The 19,270-nt window shown below is 33.1% G+C and overlaps 2 protein-coding genes across 3 annotated transcripts; both read right to left on the bottom strand.

The window, feature by feature from the left end:
• Positions 1–1,633: 1,633 nt before the first annotated feature.
• On the bottom strand, positions 1,634–11,091 carry LOC142972791 (lysosomal proton-coupled steroid conjugate and bile acid symporter SLC46A3-like). Of its 2 annotated transcripts, none has more exons than XM_076114089.1 (7): positions 10,164–11,091; positions 7,697–7,838; positions 6,471–6,572; positions 4,750–4,887; positions 4,311–4,394; positions 3,344–3,500; positions 1,634–1,749 (listed from the first exon to the last, which is right to left on the bottom strand). In XM_076114089.1, exons 1-7 carry the CDS (start codon positions 10,965–10,967, stop codon positions 1,653–1,655), a joined length of 1,524 nt encoding a protein of 507 aa, XP_075970204.1. In that variant the 5' UTR covers positions 10,968–11,091; the 3' UTR covers positions 1,634–1,652. The 2 variants fall into 2 exon arrangements, with proteins under 2 accessions (XP_075970204.1, XP_075970203.1); XM_076114088.1 differs by lacking the exon at positions 10,164–11,091 and adding an exon at positions 8,911–9,801.
• Positions 11,092–14,152: 3,061 nt separating this feature from the next.
• On the bottom strand, positions 14,153–19,238 carry LOC142973320 (proton-coupled folate transporter-like). Its single transcript, XM_076114963.1, has 7 exons — positions 18,421–19,238; positions 17,389–17,548; positions 16,781–16,882; positions 16,214–16,351; positions 15,920–16,003; positions 15,037–15,193; positions 14,153–14,384 (listed from the first exon to the last, which is right to left on the bottom strand). The coding sequence occupies exons 1-7, from the start codon at positions 19,192–19,194 to the stop codon at positions 14,237–14,239; spliced, it is 1,563 nt and encodes a 520-aa protein (XP_075971078.1). The 5' UTR covers positions 19,195–19,238; the 3' UTR covers positions 14,153–14,236.
• Positions 19,239–19,270: the final 32 nt, after the last annotated feature.

Below are 19,270 nucleotides of genomic sequence, written 5' to 3'. Positions count from 1 at the left end.
CGCGCGTTCTTAAGAGCGTACAGGATTACGCACGGGAAAGACGGCGCGCTCTTCGCTCTCTTCTCTTTGCGGGTTTGACAGATGAGTGCGGCGCGCGCTCTTTCCTTTCCTCTTGCACACCCTTTACACGCATGCTCTTTCACGCCCGATTGTTGTTTCATGCGCGATAGAGCGTATGTGTAAAGGCGGAAAATGAATAAATAATTTGCTTTTGAAACGACTGAAGCTTTGTTTATACGTCAAACAAATAGCAACTGGAGTCAGAGACGAAAATAAGTTTACAACCAAGGATTGATACGATATAGTACTTTATCTATATATTTTAGTATTCTATTTATTATTTTATTAAATGCTTGCACAGTAATTGACTGATTACATCGCTTTTTGTCTGGACATGATATCATTGTCATTGTTTTACTTACGTTCTAATACACAGTTTGAAGTTCAAAATATGATAACAGTAACACAGAGAATGTAGATATAATATTAACGGTAGAAATTGCCTTTTCAAAGAGAGTAGTAGATAGGTATTTTGTTGTATGGTTGTTTGGTTCAAAAATTATAACGGATATAGCCGGATTGACGTTACTGCTTTTAGTATACTCGTAGCAGAATTCTAGTGAGCAGTTTGCACGTCTGAGAGTTGAACTCTAGCTGACGCGTAACTTACACTTTTATTAAATAAATGACAACATCCATGGATCCGTGGTTAAGGTGACTATGTAGTTTGGTCACGGGCTCGATTCCGCTCGGAACAAATATCTGTACGAATCACTAAAAACTGTGATCTTATATGTACATTGCGTTATAAGTTCTATCAGTATAAATGCTAAAACGGTCACCTGCCTATGCCCCAAAAACCCGACCTATTTACCTAAGGTAGAGTGCCACTGCACATAATCTAAGCAAATCATTAGATGAATAATAAAATATTACGTTACCACAAGCTCTTAACCTAAATACTAATAATAAAAGGAAAATCTAATAACCCTGTATTTATACATAAGTCCTAACAAGGTGTATTCTAAGAAAACTTGTTTAAGCACGTTTACCGACTACTTATCTCATAATATTAGCAAGAAAACAAGATATATTTTCGTATTTTTCTATTTCTGCTCGTATGAACCAAATGTGGAATATTTTTAGCGTAGTTAGTGCTAAATGTTCCTAAAATTAGACTGTGTCTATTTAAGCTTGTATTAACCTCCTTACGGTATTAGACTCATAACAAGTCGTATTGAGTATTATTTATCAATATATTTATTTCAAAGTTGGTTAATTCATTTCTATTGAATGTTCATAATTTAAATATTTTATAGAATAAGTGCATCTATATCGCCATCCGTTGCATTTGCGACAGTCCTACACATGACTCGGGTTCGAGCCTCGGTTCGGACCATAACTAGTGATTTCTCAAAGCAAGGCAGTTGAAATTTTAGATCACCATGCCCCGTAAGTGCGTTTGTAAAACTGTTAGTCATAGACCTCGCTTCTTAAGTTGTCTAATTTTATGTTCTAATATAAAAAATTGACTGTGCTCCTCTCGTTCCAAGTAATTTACCTAAAGGCCCGATCCAAGTACCATTAATTAGCCCTCAACTTAAAAAAGAGATGTCAAAATAAAACCAATACCAACATTTACAATATATTTATTAACTCTTTTCTGGTACTTCTTCAAGTGTATGGAGATCTTGCGCCTCCTGTCTTTTCTTCTCTTTCTGCTCTTTTCTATTTTGTACGAAGAACCACCTGCATGTAGAATAAAAAAGAAATTAGTGTTGTGCATCACTAGTTTTTTATTTTGCTACGTGAATCATTTAACTATAATCAGTTACAGCAAGTTACGTATTTTTTGACCGTGTGATATTTTACGAACCAATAGGTACTTCCCAGTTTTAATTTCAAGCACATAAGACTTTTCGCATTGATTTTCCACTATTTTTAATTTATACCTCCTAAACAAAAATGATAAGTTAATATCAAAAACACGGCTGATCATCGTAACATGACCTCAAGTACTCCAAACGGACTTTCTATTAGGGGCAGTCCCTATTTGTTTACGCAAACCAGAAATTCCCAGTAACGTCTATCGACAAAAAGTTACTTAGCAACTAATTACGTGATCTATACAAAGCAAATATTTATAACTTGCATTAAGGTTTTTCCTAACCGCAACCTACCTTTTACATAAGTTAAAATGTACAAAAATCTGCGATGATATCACTAATCAAATACTTGCTAAATATACATAGGATTTGTGAACGTCAGTTACTAAGAGGATATACAGACAACAAAACCGCGCCAAGTAGCGTTTTAGCGTTAGAAAGACGTTGACGTTTCTGTTTTTTTTTTATTAGTAGGTATAGTAGTTAGGTTATATGAGTCAACAGACAACTAAAAGTAAGGTTCTCGACATTTAAACGATGATTTATTAAGAAATTTTCTACTTTAACTTAAGCAATAAAAAATGGAATAAAAATGAATCGCCAAATGTGTTGCTAAGCGCAAAACTCTAGAATGGCTCAACCAATTAGACTCACTGTGTTTATAAAATTGTCTTTAAGACACCGGGAATGTTTTTATGGAGAGACAAATAAATGATTTAGGAAAATTGATTTGTAATCTTGCCCAACAAAATAGTTCCAAGTATAGTATAATTAATATCGCTTAGCCGCGCGTTTAGACAGCACCTCCTTGTTATCTGTGTGGAAAGTACTTTATAGTAAATATTACCTTACCACGATAAAGTATAAAAAAGTGAAACGTTCTCTCATAACTTTTTCTTATGATGAATTTCTTAGTAAAACCGCAGCCATTAATGTTAGCTTTCATAAAAAATACAAAAATCAATTCCCGTTAATGACGTATTATGTTTTTAGTTTGCTCATTAGACGTGTTTTTCGCAGAAGTCGGTAATAAACTAATAGCACGTGCAAAGTTTTTAGGACGTTTTTTTAAGAATTCTGTTTAGTTTTAATTAGTTTTTTTATAAGTTACTTTAATTAAGTAGCTATTTTGAATGACTTTTGTATGACAAACAAATTTTAATGAAAAATGAATATCTACTAGTGTATTCGAGTCATCTTAGTTACAACAAATTTACTACCCATCAAAGAATACCTGATATACGATTTTTTTCAGTACTCTATGTGAATAAATGCCTATTTTCGATAAAGTTTGTTCGAGCCAAAACAAAAGATTCCTTTTCTAAAACTATCGACCATCATCAACCAAGTATCGCCATGTATGAAAAACTTATCAACTCCCTATCATAATCTCCAAGAACCATTTCAAAGGATCTTAATCATTTCCAAATGGTAAATGTTACTAAAATGCTACTTACACTAGCAGACTGATGGGTGGCAGTGTCATGCAGGCGCTGAATATGTACACGGTACCACTGAAGCGCGTGATCGTGTGAGAGTACATCGACGAGTATGTTGGGTCGAACACAAGAGCCGCTAGCGTCTCCACCAAACTGAATAGTGAGTTCATTTTACCTGAAAAATAGAAACTTATGAACAAGTGATTGGAAAATTTAAACAAATGATTAGCAGTAGCTCGATTCTCAACTACTACAACCGACCTGTCATAGAGAAATTTTGTATGAAAATCTGATCCAGCGCCTCTGACGGGCGTCGTAGGAACTATTTTGGCAGTACATTTTAAATGTCAAAATTTCGATACGCGACAATACTGATTTTACAGAATCGCGCTATTGATATGGGCGTGCTTGTTTGTGTCAGTTACAAATGTCGCTGAACAATTAAATATTTTTCAAATCCTTATAATATGAGTAGAATCTTGTAGAATAGGTTACCAGTTCGCTAAATTTCAACTGTTTTAATGATGGTCTAAAATGTACGTTAAAAATATATGATTTCGAAACCTTAAATTCCAAGATTCTATCATCCCTTAATAGGTCAAATGCTTTATTATTAGTATATTATACCTTGGGATTGTATCTGGTAATATAACGTCATAATAATGTGTTCATTGTTCGTTTGGGAATCAAACACAACACTCAGAGTCGGAGTCAGCAGTCATCTTCAGTTCGGGTACGATGGAAAACAAGCCGAATTGGGTTAACCATTCTTTTAAACCCCTGGCTTCTTCCAATAGATACTTCTATTCGATGCCAAACACTTTATTTGACTCGGAAGTCAAACGAGAGAACGAAGAAACTAGCTTTAGAAGCTAGGATACTCGCTAAAACTTTTTTCTTATACGTTAATACAATCTACATAGTTCAAAAGAATATTCATAAGAAGTGGAATGAAAATAAAAAGCTAGACTCCACGGCGACTTACCCATTTCTTCGCTAGGTACCAATTTGGATGCCATCGACCTCAGCGAGGTGAATGTCGTAGCGTTCAGGATTTCTACTATTGGCACTGCAAATAATATGTATTGTTTTGTTTAGTATAAGTATGCTTCAAATAAAAAAAGCAAGCTTTTGTTGCAAGTGTTTTCAATTTTAGATATAGAATTAAAATTAATGTAAGTATTTCTAATGGTAATTCTATTGTTATTGTTTACTATAAAGTCATATCTATTTTACTTTGGTTTCAGAAATAACTACTAGTGATTTTTAGCAGTTTTTGCATTTATATAAAAAAAACACCGACCATGTTTGTTAAACATTAAAATGACGATTAACTAAATCAAATGAAGAAATCTTTTACGAAATCGACAAGATTCATAATACCTGAACAATAAAAAGCTGAAAGTGTATCTGTGTATACATACCCATGAACATCTGCAAGTCAGTAGTCACGAAGGCTATAAGGATGGATCCTGCTAGTTTGCTGACAATTGATATTAAACATAGCGCGGAATCGTGGAAGCCCCAACGTTTGCTGAACACGCTGATAGAGAATAACGCTCCTGAAAATAAGTAAAAAGACTGTTTAAAACAAACGAAAGAATTGACGTTTGAAAAACGATTATTATAAGTAACAGTTCAATGATATAATTAACACATTTTCGATATCTGTCCAAATATAGTAGAATTTAAGTTTAGTTAAATCGCAAAATACCTAAATCATAGGTTAATTTTGCTATCTGTCGTATTTTTTATTTCAGTGGCAAAGATATGAGATATTTTTACAGCTTCTATTATCCTGTTACTAGTCGCGTAAAAAGTTACAAAAATATCGGAATATAACCATAGTAACTAAAAGCAATTCACACTTGAAGCATCGGTAATACAGATGAATGAGTTTCATATCCTATGAATGCTATTTGATTTTCTTAAGGAGTTTATGAACAAATGCTCTATAACATGAAACTTAACTGAAAACTAAAACTATAAATTAATAAAACATATCTTTATATTTATTTACGTCATAATCATTTTCAGAATTGAATAAAGATTCAAAATGACCACTTGAAATCAAAAAGTTGGTCAGCCAAAGCAGGCACCACTTATTTTCATGTGATTGAAAAAGAGCCTAACGTCTCTATATTACTAACATTGTCATACAATTTCCAAGCAACCCTACCGTGAGATATTACAATATGTAAGCGGGTGTATAACACACGTATCGCGAATACCAAGACTATGGCATGTCAGAGATGACAATCTGACGCTGTAACAAGGTTTAGTTCAGACGCTATGACGTAATCCGGTTACACTAAATACGTGACAACGTACTTCATATTTGACGTTTAGGTAACAATAAAAGTTTCACTTTTTGATAGAGGTTTCGTTTCGGTGATATTTGTGAGGCGCTCATAGCCAGTTGTGTTCACCGGCCATTCTATAAATGGGTGACCGCATAATGGTACCTATTTGAACTAAGCGTCTCCGTGCTTCGGAGGGCACGTAAAAATTAGGTCCTGGTTGTTCTCAATTAAGATAACAGTCAAAGGCCTCTCTCGGGCAATTTGAACGAACAACTTTGACACTAGGTTGTCCACTAACCATACGATAGATAGATATTTGATATTTGTATTTAAAACTAGTATTTGTTTGCGCATGAACGTTAGTAAAACGAAATATAGTCAATAGTATAGTACCAAGTTTCATCAAAATCTATTAAGCAGTTAGGTGTGAGTTAATAGCAAACATCCACTGAATCATCAAAAAAAATGACACCTTTACTTAACAAAGTACGAAGAATACATTTTTTTAGGGTTATTAAGTTATTAGGTAATTCAGAATGTTACAAAATTTACTCTTCATTTATCACGTTTATTTATGGACATTTGCATAAAAGTATTTGTTATAGATTATTGATAGACGTTTATAAATTGAAAAGTTGAATATTTATATCTAGAATTGATCAGTGCCCCCCACGCATTATAATAGACATATATTTTTTAATATATTTTCAATGTCAAGCCTTACGTAGACAATCGACAGTATCAAATATTGAAAATCACACTATAAATATACAGGCCGTATTTTATTTGTGACTAATATTATAAAAGTATTAATCTCTAACTCAAGCTCAATAGAAACTTACCTATAGAGTGCGTAATAATACTGTAAGTAGAATACAAGCTGTATTTAAGCGCGTCCCATTTCAATTTGTATCTGACGTACATGTATGTTATTATCCTTTCACCTGAAAACAAAAAGAAAACAATGAGAGATTTTTTAAACAATGCGGGATAAATCATGTCCGTCGTTTTCTACAATAGAAATAAAGTAAGTTTGTACGAAAAGATCCGTAACAATGGTTATGAACATCGAACCTGCACCCAGAAATACAGTGGTGGAGTGAATCGAAGAGACCACCATGCTATCGCTGCATTTCTAAGATTTTTATATTTAAGATATTATTTTTAATTTATTTTAAAATCTATTTTATAATTCTGAAACGTGGCACCAACATACTATTAAAGTAATATTTCAATTCAAAACTCTATATTTTTCAGTCTCTTGGATACTTTTCATTGCTAAATCAGTTATATCTAGTAAAACCTGAGATATATGCGTAACTGAATGTGCAGTCATTTATTTTCATATTTTCACAACCAAAACCATTATTGAAAAAAATAATATTACCATTTCCATAGTAACAAATTATGTCATATTTTATACAACTGGACATTAAAAAAAAAGCAAATAATCTTCATATTTTACTTGATATAATCAGGGCTGCCAAAAATATTTCACGTATCCAAAAAAGTAATTTCATTATAGTAAACATTTATGATTTTTAAAATGTGATGATGATAATATTTTTATTTATTTTTCAACTTCTCGACACAGGCATGCCTAGTGAGAAGACAACCAGAAATTGTATCTATCGTTAATAATGTACCAGCTTTAGATATAGTTATAATATGACGTGTTTATTATAGAAACTTTTATATTTGTCTATTGCTGCAATAAATATTTTTTCATTTTTAATCAATGAAATATCTTCAATTATAACCTTAATTCCCACGATCAATGGTAGTCATACAAAATAGTATGCTGGAGGATGATTAAAAAACACCTTGAAGCAAGATGTAAAGTAACATATTTATATATTAATTTATTAATCATAGTACATAATTTTGCATCTTTGTTACTTTGTGAAATAAAGCAAAATATATAAATACAGGCGCACTTAAAACCAAAAAAAACAAACTAAAAGTACCAAAAAACAGCTTTCCTCGTTCCACGTGTACAAACCTCCCTTGGGAAGTAAACGCTAACAATGTTGATATAAATATTAACAAGTGTGATGTCATAACTCACCGTGATCCGGCCCATACACTATGGCGACCACTAAAAGTGTCAAGATTATTTTCTTTCTGTAGTTCGACTCGCGTTTCTTGACAGCCACCTCTCCTGTCTCTTTCACTAGAGTCACCATGTCTGAACATGTTACCGATTTTACCTGAAAAAGGCAAAAATATAAAAATAATTAATAGATTTTCTGATAGAAACGTTGCTAAACTTTCAAATTGTAGGCGTTCTTAAAATAATAAACGGTTAAAAGCTAAACACATTTGCAGAGAAAGTTAAATGAGCTCCTTGAATCTTTCTTTATCGGGAATTTATGTATTATTAAGTAAGATCAAATGGTAAAAGTCAATAATCAGCGGAGTGCAATAGTTTTTTCTCTGATAACATCAATAAAAAGCGTACAAAAATATCAATAATCTTTCTGAAAACCAATGAGCAAAACATTTTTTTCCAAAATAAGAAATCAACGAAAAATTTACTTCAATAGTTTGAACAATCATTTTCCCACAATACGATAGCAACATTAATAACCTGCACAAAATTATCCTTCTACAACAGATACATCAACCAAAAGCCACATATAACAAGGAAACGTAACATTAGTCCAAAGATCAAATCAGGTAGCAACAGGTTGGCGGTCCATCGTTAAACACTGCCTCGAGAAACCATTCTCCTCAATTAATTCTCACAATATGCGGCCAAGGAACAAATTCACTGCGTTATTTTTTCATCCTCAGACCACTCGGACGATAAGGAATGAAAATGTTTAATGTATTTCCTTTGCGGTTTAAAGTGCAATATTTTCTTCTGAGCAGTTTTATTGTTATTGAGAAATGGTAAAAAATATGAATAGTTTAGCAGAGTATTTGAGAGTACCAATTTGTTTTAGTCAGTTCACTTGAGTCTTCGTAGATGGAGGGCAATTGTGTTTTAAGAGTTAACAATATTATTATGGACTGTGTAAACATTCATATAGTTTGCAGTCATTGGTGTGATATCTGATTTAAGTGACTATAAGTGATTTGCATGGAGAAAACTTTTTCAGTCCATTTCATATTTGATATAACTATTACCTATCTTTAATGATAAAAAGTGTGACTATTTATAAAACACTCGTGTTGACCCAGACAAAGTAACAAACAACCACTCATTCGACCGATTTGTAGTAGCAGTTCATTCCACTATATTACAAAAATATTTGCTCAACGTAATCTTTTATTTACCTCATCACGGCTCGTTCTGTTTGCTTTCGTATTACTCTCCAAACAAAAGAATCCATAGCAAATAGTTATGACATAAATTGTAGCTGCGATAGAAAAGACTCCATAATAACCGAAGAGCTTTAACATAATCCCACTTAAGGCCATGCCGATAGGTATACCGACTGTGAGGAAGAGATTCACTAGGCCTATACGGAATGTTCTAGATCTTTCATCAGTTATATCACTGATGTAGCTGAAGACTCCCATGAAGACCATCACATAGCCCCCTGTGATAGCCGGGAATATGCCTTCTAGGAACATGGTTACTTCCACACTGATTTGATTGAAGAAGTAAGTACTGAGTAAATTGCTTAAGCAAACCATGAGTTCTCCAAAAAGTGGAAGCAGAATGCAGACTTTTCTATTCCCTGTTCTGTCACTCCAAGCACCCATGAATATAACTAAAACCGTTGGTATAGCAGTCTGTATCACACTCTTCCATGCTTCTATATTGGAAATTATCTTTTGGACTTCAGCTTCATACGAACTCAGGTTTCCTTTCCTCTCGATCAGTGCATTACAAATTTCGTCACCATAGTCCAATTTGATTCGGCAGGTTTTGTCTAAATTCAGATTTTGTATTGCAAGACTGGATAGCGTTGACGGTATCACTAAGCCGGAGAGAATAGGTTCAACAGTTATACTTGTAATTATACGATATAATTTAGCGAAAATACAATCATTTTTCACTTTGGGAGCTTCGTTTATTATAATTTTTGGATTCAGTGGTTTGTCTTCCATCGATCGAGTTTTCTTTTTCTTATTTGTCATTTTCTCTTGTTCCTTTTTCAATTATAATAAATTAAACGTTGTTTACACTTTTACGTTTTAAAATATTAACTGTGCACTGTAATAGTCAACTTACTAAAATGGTCATTAAATGACTCGTTTGGGTAATAAATGCAATCACAATAGTTATAAAAAGTATAATGCTTGTGGAGGTGTTTCTATTTAAATAAATGAATAGTTAATAGTATCCACGTTAAGCTGGTCACTCACGGACCACAGTGTAATTGTTGTTAAAGTTATATGCCTAGGTAAATTTATAATAACATTATATACAAACATACATGTTGGGTTCAAAAAAGCGTTTTTAAATTAAAAACAAAACGCAAATAACAATAACATTTCATGTGTTTTTTGTGACTTGAGTTTATCTTTGCCGCGAAAATGGTTTTAAAAATAAAAATAAGCTAATAAAATAATTTGCTTACCTCATCATCGTTCCCTCTGCTTGGCTTTGTGTTGCTTTTCAAATAAAATATACCATAACACAATGTTAATATATAAATTGAGGCGGCAATAGCAAAGATTCCGTAGTAACCCCATAGTTTCAGCAAGATGCCACTAAGAGCTGTTCCGACGGGTATTCCGGCTGTCAAACACAGGTTTACAAGACCAACTCGAAAAGTCCTAGACTCTTCATCGGTAATGTCACTGATGTAACTGAATACTCCTAAGTAGACCATCACCCAGCCTCCAGTAATAGCCGGGAAGAATGCTTCGAGGAACATAGTCACTTCAACACCAATTTCATCGAAGAAGTAAGTACTCATTATGTTGCTGAAACAGACCAGGAGTTCACCGAAAATTGGCAGCAGGATGCAAACTTTTCTATTCCCTGTTCTATCACTCCAAGCTCCCATGAAGATCACCAATAACGTCGGTATTGCAGTCTGTAGTACACTTTTCCATGATTCTATATTAGAGATAATCCTTTGGACGTCAGCTTCATACATAGTCAAGTTCCCTTTCCTTTGAATAAGATCATCGCAGATACTGTCGTTAAAATCTAATTTCACTCGGCAAGTTTTATCCAAATTCAAATTTTGTATAGCTAATCTTGATAACATTGATGGTATCACCAAGCCGCAGAATATTGGCTCGACGGTTATATTTGACTTTAATCGACATAATTTCTGTAAAAAGGTTTCCTTGTTTTCTTTCGGCGGTTCAGTGTTTTTTTCATTTAAAGGTTTTTCTTCTATTGGTTCGTTTGCCTTTTTTGTATCAGTCATTTTCTGTGTTCACTCTTTGAAATAATTTGTTATACTAACGATATTAATGTCATTAAGTATCAAGTTTATTTTTATTTAAAATGTTTATCTATATTTATTTAACTGTACAAACGTTTGAATACTACATTTCCCCGGCCATAATAGAAATTTACTTTGTTTAAGGCGGAGTATTTACTTGAACGATTATAATTTGCTTATTTTATCTGCTATTACTGTTTGAGTGATAACGAAATCTGTAACAGGCTTGAAGTAGTTGCGGGGTGCTTATTTTATTTTATGGTACAGTTAGATTGTTTTTTGTATTTTGAACTGAATTATTATGAACACATTGTAAGAAATGCAAATCTTTGCAAGATTTATAATAAGTCTATTCTTTCTTTCAATGCCTACTCTTCGCTTCCACTCAATCTTTTGCAAACGAATGTATTTTATGAGTATACGTATAATGAACAAAAATGTCTCATGCGTAACCGGCTTTATTCTAGAAATATAAATACCTAAGAATGATTTTTTTCTAATCAGTGTGAGAATTTAGCGTGGCAAGGAAAAACAAATTAACGAAGCGGTATTATGAAAAACAAATAAAAAAAAGTAAAAATAAATATGGCGGGGCTAGTAATTACGTTAATCAAATTAATTCGCAGCAAAATTATAATTTAAAGACATCGTATGAAAATGTTCTAAAATTGTAAATGTAGTTAACATTATCATAGTCTATGCAGTTTTTTTTTCTAAAAAATAACAAACTTCCATACATACATCATCATATGATTCATTATAATATAAGTGCGATTTGATTAAATACACCTAACAATGATTTAGGAAGTCATTTTAAAAAAAGTGTATTAAAGATGAAAATAAACAAAGAGCTAAAAATATGCATGTTACAATTTTAAGATTTTCATTTAAATATTGAAATTGTACTTTCGGATAAGTATAAAATATAGAATTATTTAATTAATTTTTTTTATAGTCAACTGAAAAAGAAACACACTGTACCCATACAAAGTTATCAGAAGTCAAACAAATATTAATTAATGAATATTTGCGAGACGAGCTCGCCCACCGTACGACGATTTGATGATATATAAGTAAATAATGTAATCTATTGTTTCATATTTATTGAGATAAGAAACTCCTTGCGCAATGTATGGAATCAGCTTTCAAACATTACAGTACAATTTTACAAAAAGGCTAGACTGAGTATGCGTAAGCGAATTTTTGAGCTAGCTTTCGCATGTGGATTCACTTGATATGTAAGTATGATAATGATTTGGCGCATTGACGTAATAATGCAATTTATACTACAGCAGGTCTTATTTAAACGTTAAGTTTATCGCTTCAATTGTTGGTATCACTTAAGCAAGGTATCTCGGTCATGTACCGTATAGTACGGTACTTTCAATTGTTGGGAGTTTGATATTTAAAATGTACTGAAAAATTCGTTCCTATGACAGCCGCAAGTGGCGGTGATCGGGTTTTCATAAAAAAAATATCAGTAGTCGATAGTTAAAAATTGTAGAATTTGCACAACTAGAACATTTTTTAGTAATGAATATCTATGTAATTTTTAAGGATATTTTGGCTAAGTAAGATTTTTTTGTCAAAGAGAAGTTCTGAATAAATACTTTGACTGATCTTAAACGTCTTGTGCAACGAACAGAAATAAAGTACAATTCTAATTTTATATTACGAAACACGACACTGATAACAGTAGGTATATGGCAATGTGACGCAATTACGAACGTTACAGAAGGAGACGTCTTAGTAATGTTTGTTCATTTTATTTTAGTAGTTTACATATTTTTTATAACACCGCAACTGTATTACCCGTTGTTCCAATAAAACTGCTTAAGCGATGCTATGCAATCCCACACAATGTGTAAAATATCGCAGATCCTTAATTTTCACTCGCTGGCTACATACATAGGAAAGGTAATTCTCTATAGACGGTACTATCTAGTATCGAGAACTTGACATTTAAAATGTTGTGCAAAAATAGTTCCTACGACGCTCGTTAGAGGCGCTGATCAGATTGTTATACAATATTTCTTGATAGCTAGCCGGTCGTCGATATTCGATAACAGTACATAATCGCGCTACCGGTGTCTTACGTGAGTGACAAACGCAATGCTATATGGTTTGACGTTGTAGTGTGTGACATTTGTAAAATACTAGCTAGCTAAGGTAGGTCGTCCATTTTGACTATGCTTTTTGCATTGCAAAGCGTGCGGGTTATCCAACGTTTCGCAAAGTAATCCAACTTTCCTTGGAATCGTTACTTAAAAGATATGGACACAATATGAGTAATCATCACATTATTGCTGTTTTTCACACACCGTCACATTTGCGTCATTCCTCATTCCTTCCAACCAACAAAGCCAATTTAGTATCCCAATCAGCGCAAAACGGCTGCTACGGTCATACTTGTATATTGTCAAAAATCAGCAGTAGCACAAATCTTTTTGAAGAAACTAACTTAGAAAAGAACCAACGTCTTTGAGATTTTCGATGTTAATAAAAAAAAACATCCCTGGAAAAATAACAAATCTACTTAAAATATGTCATATTTATTAAAACTGATTTGTATTTCTTTTTGTTCATTTCTGACGGTCACTCGAAAAACAAAGACTTTATTTTTTACTTTTATTATTTTAACAATGAGTTTTTAGAGGAAGGATTTTCCTTATTTGTTTTGTCCATCTTGATGTAGCCTTGAAGGGTTAGCGAGGAATAACACTGCGTTGAATTAATGTTATTTTGATATTTTTTTTAACTACATTCATTAGATTTCTTTACTCTTTGCCTACCCCCAGGGGAAAAGATGTGATTTTATGTGTCATTAGTATAATTGTGACACTAACTTAAAATTAGAACTTGTTTTTCAGAAAATATATCAACTTTCCATTGTCTTTTCTTTCACTACCCTTAGAATAACGTAAAACTTTACAAAATCATACACCAATAACATGATTTTCTATATTAGATAGGTATATGTATTATTTAACATCGTAGCTATCGTATAATAGTTTAAAGCTGGAAAATAAATTTAATCCAGAATAGACTTAATTTTGTTACTAATAATTCTCGCTAGCTACGCGATAGTAAATAGTTGTTTCATAGTGGTAGAGAATTGCCCTTCGCAAAAAACTTATTTTTAAGAGATCTCATCAATCAAGTAACTATTTAATTATCTACTCATTTTATTTTCTAAATCTATTTACAGAACATCCTTAAAAATAGCACATTATTTAAATTAATATAACAAGTTATTCAACAATAACTTTTTCATGATCTAAATCAATACTGCTGACTAGTTCCTCTTCTTTCTTCTGTGACTCCAATTCTGTATCCATCTGACCTTCTACATTATTGGTTGCAGACCTGACAGCTTTTTTATGTTGTATGAAAAACCATCTGAAATATAAAAATGAATAATTTTATGTAGTAAAATATAATTGGCCGTTTCTAAAAAGTTACAGTTTTCTTTATAAGTAGTGCGATTCTTAACCATTATCGGCTATCGACAGCCGACTCGCTGTCGAGAAATGATGTATAAAAATCTGATCAGCGCCTCTAGCGGGCGTAGTAGGAACTATTTTGCTCTCGTAGTCGTTGTTGATGATAAAGAAATGTTTCGTTGGCTGTTACTTAACAGAATTTAGATTATGTTTAATATTACAAAATAGTTTTTAAGATAAAATTACAAGTGATTTGTCACAGAACCAGCTAATTTTATTTATGAACGCCTTTTGTTACTCGTGTTCTCTTTGAAACAACATTAAGCAGATTTAAGGATTTATGACTTCTCTTTCAGACTGTTCTTTTATATTTAGTAAGTAATTATTTAAAAGTGTGTAAATAAAATTAAGACACTTAACACTAACGCTAATCAACCGCTTTTTTATATTTTATTTCTGGGCTCGGAAATTGACTAGTTGATTTAGAAAATGATATTATGCTGTACAAAGTTACTAATGTGAAGTTTAATCTAAACCTTTTCTTCAAACTAATTCCTCCCATCGTAAACTATACGATTATAAATAACTTTTAACACAAATATTCTTACCCAAAGAAGGCCAGTGGTGGGACCGTGAGCACTGTACTCAGATAGAATATAATACCTGGATCTATGTGTATAGTATACCGGTATATAGTGGAGTATATAGGCCCGAACACCATCGAAGTTGCCACTTCCACTAGATTGAAGAATGATGTCATTTTACCTGAAAATAAACAAAATTACTAAACCCACTTGGAATACATATATATATATATACGTTCAGTAGCTCGATTCTCTACTTCTATCAACTACCGACAACCGGCTAGTTATCGAGAAATTTTATACGAAAATCAGTTTAGCGCCTCTACCGGGCTCTAAAAGAACTATTTTGGCAGCACATTTTAAAAGTCAAACTCTCGATACTCGATAGTACCGACTGAAGAGAATTACGCTACTGAAGTGCGGTTTTCTACAAATATCTAGAGTCGACAACTGGCTATCTATCGAGTAATTTAGTATAAAAATTAAATCAGCGCCATAAGTTTGTTAGTACATGTTTCACATAATTCTGCTTTGTCGTGATTCGATTTCGTTTCTTTTTGTTAATAATTGTGTAATAATTTAAAAGCAAACATAACATTCGGGCAGTAATTTCATATGATATGATGATGATAAGATGAACATTATGAACGTTTTATTACCGATCTCTTAATTATTTTAATGAGCATAATTAAAACTATCATAAATGATGAGCATAAACTTATAAAACAAGGTTCCACTTTGAACCTGAATGAAATGAATTTGAAAAGAGTTTAATTTTATTTTATTTTCATTACCATTGAGCACTCCCAGAGCAGAAAAAAATTTAAAAAGAAATCTTAGCATGGTGACCCAAACCTAGTAATTGAAATTAGGGTTAAATTTGCAGTAAATAACATTAATAATTTACCTAATTCATCACTGGTACACAATTTCGATGATATAGAACGTAGTGCAGTGAAAGAAGTTGCGTTGAACGTTTCAACGGCCACCGCTGTAAGTAAAAAACAATAAACTAATTAGTACCAAGATTTTGTATTTTTTTTTAAAACACTTTTTTGTTGGTAAAAGGATAGTAATGGAATGCCAAAATTAACCTTATTTTATCATTCCATATACAAGATCAATTTTGCGAAATAAACAAAAAGTAAATTATTATGCGGTACAATAATTAGTTCTTAATGAAATTAGAAATAATGCTTACCAATATACATATCTCTAGTATTTCTAGCGAGTGCAGTAGTGAGAGTGCCTATTACTTTGCTGACCATAGAAATTAGGCCTAGAACTGAGTCGTCCCATTTCAAACGATGGCTGAACAGGCTAATTGAAATCAGTGCTCCTGAAAAATAGTAAGATGACATCAATCAATTAAAAATTTGCATATTGCGTTAATCTCTTATAACTAAACAAAAAATAATAAAAGTGTAACTTCAGTTTTATAAAAATCAGTTATATTCCTATAACATCGTGCCTGTAACATCCGAAGGAAAGGTGTAGGACAGTATGACTTCCATAATAGATGCGAGTTAATTGACATATACCTACCGTGTACTTTACAAAATAACTCTAGAATACTGTTGATATTATTGCATATTGTTGTAGCACTTATTGCACATTGAAATCAGAAAACTAAACATAAAACCTCATTAGCATTCATTTGGTTCACAAAGTCAAAAATGGGTCGAGTATACAGTTGTTTTTTTTTTGTTATCAAATAATGTGTTACTCACTAATAGTGTGGTTGGTAAAAAGTAAAAACAGTACGTACCAAGTGAGTGAGTGCAAATATAGAAGGTATTGTAGAAACTGTACTTGAGTGCGTCCCAGTTGAAACAGTAGCGGGTGAACAAGTACCGCACTGTGTGCTCACCTGTAATTAGTATAACTTTTATTAGAGAGTTACTATATTATAGAGGTAACAATAATTTTAACAAAGGAGTATAAGTAGTTTTATATTTAGTTTACAATAACGAGCTATCAAACAGATTGTTCAGAAATACACTTTTCATTGTACTATATCGTAAAATCAATTTTTTTTTTGGCTTGTTTGCAAGATTTTTTCGGCGGTATCGTGCCCAATCACGGTACACGTTTGAACACTTTTGTTCAAGGCTAAAAAGGACGAAAGTGTTTTCTACATCTGTATAACGATACTATAGAAGTTGCATAGTGTATTAATATCTACCACATTGTAAAATTTCAAGAAGGCGACGAATCTACCATTCATTTTTTACAACCCACTCCAGAGTATCGAAGTACTTTACTTTACTAAAGACCGACATAAATAATTCCATGGAATTCCGATGATAATTTGGATTTATGTTCGTATTCAGCACTAACGTTGAATAAAATATAAGACTAGTAACGTGTACGTACCGTAAGCCGGGCCATATATAAATGCGATACATGCCAGAATTAAAATAGACTTTGTCCTCCTGTGATTAGGTCCCTTTTTGAATACAACATTCACTGTGTCTTTTACGTGTTTTACGTCGAAAAAGGATATTAGGAAGCTCCAAACGCCGGACGATTCGTTCTGCAATTATAAATCCTATTAAGTTTGTAGCACACATATCCATTTGGAAACAAATCGTCACCAAATCGACTTTAACCTTGCCGCCAGTCTGACGTCAAAGTCAGCAGCTGACGAGTTGCAACTAACGATCACTGAACCTAATAATCAAATAGATGTGCCGGAGGTGTTGATTCTGCTTCCATTTCATCGACTGCTGATTGACGTTTAGCCGTCATCAAGCGCCTATCAAAACTCGGCGATACTGTGAAGATTTCGAGATAGTATTGCATAGGGAATTTCATTCAAATAGTACCAAATGAGACGTGGTCCGGTGGTAATCCAGTAACAGGTATGTGTACGCCAGGCTTTATTAGACCCGTTACACATGGTCAGATTTGGTAATGTTACCTTCTAAGTATTGTGAAAAATAGGAAAACGTGTTGCTGTGTAAATTACATCATGTGGACTAAGCCGATTTTGGGTATTGCTCATCTTTTTTTACTAAATGTATACAGTCCGAACATATGTACTTGTTGAAACCCGTATCTCTTAAAGGGGATCTTTGAATTCTCGTTTACGTTTCCTTAAGAATATCATATTTTATTGTTTATTTTACCACGTAGAAATACAATGTTTATTATAATTATAGTTATTAGTTGTTATTGTGTTTGAACTACAAATCACTTGATGATATTTCTTAAGCCTTTTTATAATATCATTCAATCAAGAGTATCTGTGTTTTGTCACCGTCATTTGGCGTTACATCGTGACTCAATGGAAAAAGTGCGGACATTTTATTAACTATTTACATTATTATATGGACCCAAGTCATAGTAACAGCTTGCTTGCTTTGTAAACCAATTACGTAAGAGCCATAATTTAAATAAACTTACCTTAACATTTTTTTCCGTCACAACTCTCTCAGGATCTTTGATGCAGAGAAATCCGTACAATATACTAAAAAGATACAGTAGAGAACTTAAGGAAAACACACCATAGTATCCGACTTTCTTCAACAATATGCCACTAAGAACAGATCCTACTGGACCTCCGGCCGTCAGACATAAGTTAGCAACTCCTACTCGGTAAGTCCTTGATTCTTGACTTGAAACATCACTGATGTACGCAAACGCACCCATGTAAGTTGTAATCCAACCGCCGGTTATAGCCGGGAAGAGGGCTTCGAAAAACATAGTCACTTGAACCGGCAGCTCGTAGAAATAGTACGCATTTACGATGTTACTTAAACACATAAGCAACTCCCCAATTATAGGTAAGAGGATGCAAATCTTCCGTTTTCCTGTCCTATCGCTCCAAGCACCCAAGAACAGTATCAAGAAACTTGGAATAGCAGTCAGTAGGACGTTTTTCCAGCTTTCCATTCCTGCTATCAGCGCTTGGATAGCCAGCTCTTCCTTCATATACTTGTCGCCTTCTCTAGCTATGAGCGCATCACAGACTTTATCCCCATATTGCATATTGACGCGACATGCTTTATCCAAATTAAGATTTTGCGTCGCCAATCTTGACAGGACCCCAGGAACCACATAACAGGCTAAAACCGGTTCTACAGTTATATTCTCTCGTATACTGTCAATCTTTTCTTTGAATGTTTTTTTCTTTAATTCTTTTTTCGGTTTTAGAGGCTTTTCTTCTGGTGTACTCATCTTGATAAAGTTGTGATACTACTAAGGACTTTGTGCGAAGGTTTCTCTTCGTACCTTGATCGCCAAATCAATATTA

The sequence above is a fragment of the Anticarsia gemmatalis genome, chromosome 5, assembly GCF_050436995.1.
Source record: "Anticarsia gemmatalis isolate Benzon Research Colony breed Stoneville strain chromosome 5, ilAntGemm2 primary, whole genome shotgun sequence".
In the NCBI taxonomy this organism is placed as follows: domain Eukaryota; kingdom Metazoa; phylum Arthropoda; class Insecta; order Lepidoptera; family Erebidae; genus Anticarsia; species Anticarsia gemmatalis.
This window is presented reverse-complemented; position numbering and strand designations above follow the sequence as displayed.

Excerpts from the sequence above, each read along its gene's own strand:
- LOC142972791 (XM_076114088.1), bottom strand. The coding sequence starts at position 9,720 with ATGACAAATAAGAAAAAGAAAACTCGATCGATGGAAGACAAACCACTG. Across the intron at positions 4,888-6,470 it reads TATTATTACGCACTCTATAG|GAGCGTTATTCTCTATCAGC; the intron begins GTAAGTTTCTAT and ends ACTTATTTTCAG. Across the intron at positions 1,750-3,343 it reads CCACCCATCAGTCTGCTAGT|GTGGTTCTTCGTACAAAATA; the intron begins GTAAGTAGCATT and ends TTCTACATGCAG.
- LOC142973320 (XM_076114963.1), bottom strand. The coding sequence starts at position 19,194 with ATGAGTACACCAGAAGAAAAGCCTCTAAAACCGAAAAAAGAATTAAAG. Across the intron at positions 17,549-18,420 it reads TGACGGAAAAAAATGTTAAG|AACGAATCGTCCGGCGTTTG; the intron begins GTAAGTTTATTT and ends TTATAATTGCAG. Across the intron at positions 14,385-15,036 it reads CCACCACTGGCCTTCTTTGG|ATGGTTTTTCATACAACATA; the intron begins GTAAGAATATTT and ends TTTATATTTCAG.